Source organism: Halyomorpha halys, unplaced genomic scaffold, assembly GCF_000696795.3.
Source record: "Halyomorpha halys isolate HHAL.00 unplaced genomic scaffold, Hhal_1.1 Scaffold1278.1, whole genome shotgun sequence".
Lineage (NCBI taxonomy): Eukaryota > Metazoa > Arthropoda > Insecta > Hemiptera > Pentatomidae > Halyomorpha > Halyomorpha halys.
The window spans coordinates 331,801-333,372 of NW_027115931.1; the positions used below are offsets into that span (position 1 = coordinate 331,801).

General features: G+C 42.2%; 1 protein-coding gene across 1 annotated transcript; it reads left to right on the forward strand.

Annotated features, from left to right (window-relative positions):
• Positions 1-327: 327 nt before the first annotated feature.
• LOC106689092 (mannan endo-1,4-beta-mannosidase-like) lies at positions 328-1,571 on the forward strand. The gene is made up of 2 exons (XM_014433873.3): positions 328-464; positions 567-1,571. The coding sequence occupies exons 1-2, from the start codon at positions 414-416 to the stop codon at positions 1,569-1,571; spliced, it is 1,056 nt and encodes a 351-aa protein (XP_014289359.1). The 5' UTR covers positions 328-413.
• The last annotated feature ends 1 nt before the right edge of the window (position 1,572 follows it).

The following is a 1,572-nucleotide window of genomic DNA, read 5'->3' on the forward strand; positions in this document are numbered from 1 at the left end:
AGGATTTTCTTCTTTTAAACCGTTATTATTCTTCAAATTTGTCACTAAAGTTTGATCGGTATTTGAAAAAACTACTGCTGACCGATTTGAGTACTTTTAGTACTTTTTGATTCATAAGATCCCATAACAACCATAGTGGCGGTGAAACAGTCTTTTGGCTTGTACCAGTTAAGTTTAATAGTTATTCTTCTTTGGAAACAAAAAATAGTTTTCAGTTCCATAATATTGTGATAGAAAAATAAATTAATCGGATTAAAAACTAGAATAAAAACTATAACTGTTCGTTGTCTTTTTGGAAAGGGAAGGTTATACTGGTAGGTCTAATATATTCTAGTATTCTGAATGCAATAGGTCAACTAAATAATAATAAGTTTTAAATTTATGATTTATTTTCAGAGGTCAGATTGAGGAACATGGAGTTGAAGGTTTTACTATTTAGTACCCTCCTTTGCCTTGTGGGAGTTGTAAGTGTCTTACTGAACATTTAGTTTATTTAAGCATTAATAAACAAATAGATACTCACTCAAACACAAATATGAGATATTATAAACTCATTTCATTTCTAGAGCGCGCAGTCTCCTGCCAATCAACGCGCTAACGCCAACACGAGGAAGCTGTTGACAGCTCTCAGCAGTCTGGGAGGCCGAGTCCTTTCTGGAGCCTTCGGTGGTTACACTAATGTCGGCGATGAGAACGGTTTCTCCATGGGACAAGCCAACCAGATACAGGAATGGACCAAGACGTTACCCGCTGTCTACGGAATCGACTGTGCCCCCGGTTGGAGCACCACAGCAGATTACAAGGAAGCCGATATCATTGAGTGCATGAACATGCAGGCGGTCGAATACGCCAAGAAGGGCGGTATCATCACTGTCAGTCATCACTTACCGAACCCTGTGTTTGGAGGAAATAAGGCTAACGGAGAGGGAGCTTACAAAACGGCAATATATAACAACGATTATGCCGCCATTCTGAAACAAGGAACACCTCAAAGGAACAGGTGGTGGAACATGATGGAAAAGATCGCTAAAGGTCTCCAAGGGTACAAGGATCGCGGAATCACCGCACTCTACCGTCCGCTCCACGAGATGAATGGAGACTGGTTCTGGTGGGGAGCACTGAAAGACGAAAGTCAAAACCGGGAAAGACAACGCCTCTACAAGCTCCTCTGGCAGGACCTCTTCTACTTCATGCAAAAGAAGGGTTTGGACAATCTCCTTTGGGTATGGTCACCCGATCATAGCAGACAATATAAAACCGATTACTACCCGGGCAATAACTTCGTCGACATCGTTGGATTGGACGCCTACACCGATAATCCAGATAACATTAACGGCTACGATGAGATAACTCGCCTAGGAAAGCCTTTCGCCCTCGCCGAAGTCGGACCTAGCACAACCAATGGGCAGTTCGATTACAATTGGTTCATCAATTCAATCGTTTCTAAGTACCCGAAGACTGTTTACTTCATGCCTTGGAATGCTGGATGGAGTCCAGTAAAGAACAAGAACGCTTGGGGAGCTTACAATAATGCTAAGGTTGTGAACTTGGGTGGACTGAAAGTTCGCTAGA